Genomic DNA, 2,783 nt, shown 5'->3' on the forward strand with positions numbered 1-2,783 from the left:
CGGGCTTTAGACAGGCCAGACCCTGAGGTTCGAGAATTCATCTACCAAGAAACTTTTAGCTTTTATTAGGGAGGCCGATAACATCTTGGGCTGTCAGTGTTAGGTACCATCGTGGGGATACCAAATATCTTTAAGGTCGCGGTGTCGCTTGTTTCTTTTGAACCCATTGAATTTGCATTTACAATATCACAACATAATATAATCATATTTTTCGATCTGGGGACAGTGCCACTGTTGGACCAAAGAAACCACATAGGCCCACCCGGTCATTAAAGAAGCCAAAGCACGATTTTAGGTCATCGCGGTTTTACCGTTAATAAGCGCCCTCTCAGCACTTAAGCTATCGATGGACATTGGATTTAATCCTGGAAATATTTCTCTAACGCCACATCACTGTCCACCACCTTGTACGAGCGACTGTCAATCGCACTCCGACAGAGGCGCTCTCCAAAGACGCGCTCACAAGCATTTAGCCGCGCCTCACTTTTGATCGTTGCCATTGCTGATAGCAGCTGGCTAGCTGTCCCAGCCGCTCTACTCACTACAAGCAAACAATCACAGCTATTTGTGGCTTTGTTGTTTTACTCTCACCATAGCGGCGGGCGCTGCTTTGATATCAAACCGGTTAGCTTGAGTCGCCACCCGGGCCCTGCCGCATATGAGTAGTTACAAAAACAAAACACATGAACAAATCAATAATGCCCGCCTCCTTCCATATACATACATGCAAGCGCACACATGCAGGGTTAGAATAGTTGTATGAGTGTGTTTTTCCCCCTTATAGTTGTTGGTAAGTGAGCGCCACACTGTACTCCATTACCACCACCATCATGTAGCTGCAATAACAACAACAACTAATAAGCGCGCAAACAAACACAAAGGAATACAATCCAATCGCGTGGCGGCAATTCGCTATCGTCGCGTTTTTGTTGTTGTGCGCAATAGTTGTGTTTTTGTATTTTCTTTTGGAAAGCGTTGTTGTTCGCTTGCCTTTATATTGTACTTCATTTGTATTTTCTAGTTTTTTTTTTAATTGTTTTTTTTTGCTGCTTGCTTGATAGCAAACCAGTTCCGTAGTGTGGCGTTGATCGCGCGCGCGTTTTTTGCCTTTGCGCGCTGCGCCACAACGCGGCTTTGTTAATTTATGCTCGCGCGCTCTTTTAGTTGTACACCGAATGTCGTGCGGCTTGATCGCCAGATTGCGGCGCGAGTGTATTTTGAACCCGATAAGCAAACGTCCGTACGTATCATTGCCGTATTTTTTTTTCTGCAACACAAGCCAACTACAAAGCTTGCGCCTCATACAAACAAGCTGAAACTAACGCAAGCAAAGAATCGACTCCCGTCGGATGTTAGTCAACTGGCTAAACATAGAAACGCGCGCGAATACTCCAACAAAACGAAATGTTTTTGGTGCAACGGCGGCTTCGGTGCAACGAAAATACTAGTATACCTAAGCGAATAGGGAAGGTGGGCGCACATTTTGGAACCTTTTGAACTTGCTAGCCCCACGCGCTAACAGCAGCCGGTTGTAGGCGCGGCGCGCAAACTTTCGGTTCGTTGGGATTTAGTGCGGTGGTCGAATATTTAGATACCGATTTCGTTGCGCAGATGAAACTAAAGAAAGTTTTTGAATATTCCTATAGTGTTTTTCGAATAATCTCAATTATGGCTGTGTAAAAGTCTTGGTGAAAAAGTTTGAATAACAGCCAAATTAAACATGGATTAATACAGTGCAATATAAAAAATTAGAAAAACCAAATTGTAAATTTAAATAAGAAAAGTGAAGCAGTTACAAAGCAAGTGTATGCAAATAAACAAAAGAAGTTTAAGTTCCTAGTGGGACACTGAGATAAAACTGCAAAAATGGATATGACTAGCGCGAATTCGTTGAATATGCGACCTTTCTTTTCAGGATATCCTTTTCAAGGTAAACCAAAATGCTCTAATTTTATGCATTAAAAAATTAGTTAAGGAAAGTCAAAGTTTGGAGCAAAATATTTTTTATAGCTTTTTATATTTCAACACCCAGCTGGCGAAGGCTTGTTTCCAATTCGCTGGGAAATAGGCACGCGAGTAGTTTACACAGTGTTTATACATACATTTCCAAAACAACCTATTTTTATAAGCTTTTATTTAACTTGGTCATCCCGCGGAAATCGCGGAAATTTCCAATCGATTTTAAACTAACTTCCCGACAAGTTAGAGACTTGAAATTTTCAGCATAGTTCCAGTCACGATGACAATGCAATTTAAAATATAAATGAATTCCCCATATGGTCCAGGAGTCTTGATTCAAAGGCGGTCAAAAAATAGTAAGATTTATGGCTAACAGAGCGTAATTTGCCAAAGAACGTAAAACCACCATAAAATTGTTAAAGCTGCCGGCGATAGTGTAGCAAAGCTATTTGTGGCAAATTCTAGATATCAACCTAGTCTAGATATGAACCTCGTTGTTGGAATTAGAAGACTCCAGATGTCGCCCCGACAGAAGAAGTTAAATATTGCGCCTAAATATATGCCATTTACATATGCTACAGCGGAAATGGACGACACGCCATTTCTTTAAATGAAATTAACTGCTGCTATATGTACATGTGTATGTTTATACAAAACGTAAGCAAACATTTTGCTTGCATAGTCTTCTGTTCTCTTTCATTACAAGTTGAATTATTTTAATATCTATTGCAAAATTTTGTAGATAAAATAAAATAACACTTTTTAATATACAACACTTTTATAAATGGACTAAAAATTAGAAAATAAAATAATGTAAAAAAAAA

At 40.1% G+C, this 2,783-nt stretch overlaps 1 protein-coding gene across 1 annotated transcript in view; it reads left to right on the plus strand.

Moving 5' to 3' along the window:
* Nucleotides 1–1,181: 1,181 nt before the first annotated feature.
* LOC118744652 (protein gooseberry-neuro) overlaps nt 1,182–2,783 on the plus strand; it is a gene marked incomplete in the record, with an annotated part of 69,322 nt that continues 67,720 nt past the window's right edge. Inside the window, 1 exon segment of the mRNA XM_036477809.1 lies at nt 1,182–1,930. Coding sequence (XP_036333702.1) covers nt 1,867–1,930 — 64 coding nt within the window.

The sequence above is a fragment of the Rhagoletis pomonella genome, unplaced genomic scaffold (genome assembly GCF_013731165.1).
Source record: "Rhagoletis pomonella isolate Grant_MI unplaced genomic scaffold, Rhpom_1.0 Rhpom_scaffold_00008, whole genome shotgun sequence".
Lineage (NCBI taxonomy): Eukaryota > Metazoa > Arthropoda > Insecta > Diptera > Tephritidae > Rhagoletis > Rhagoletis pomonella.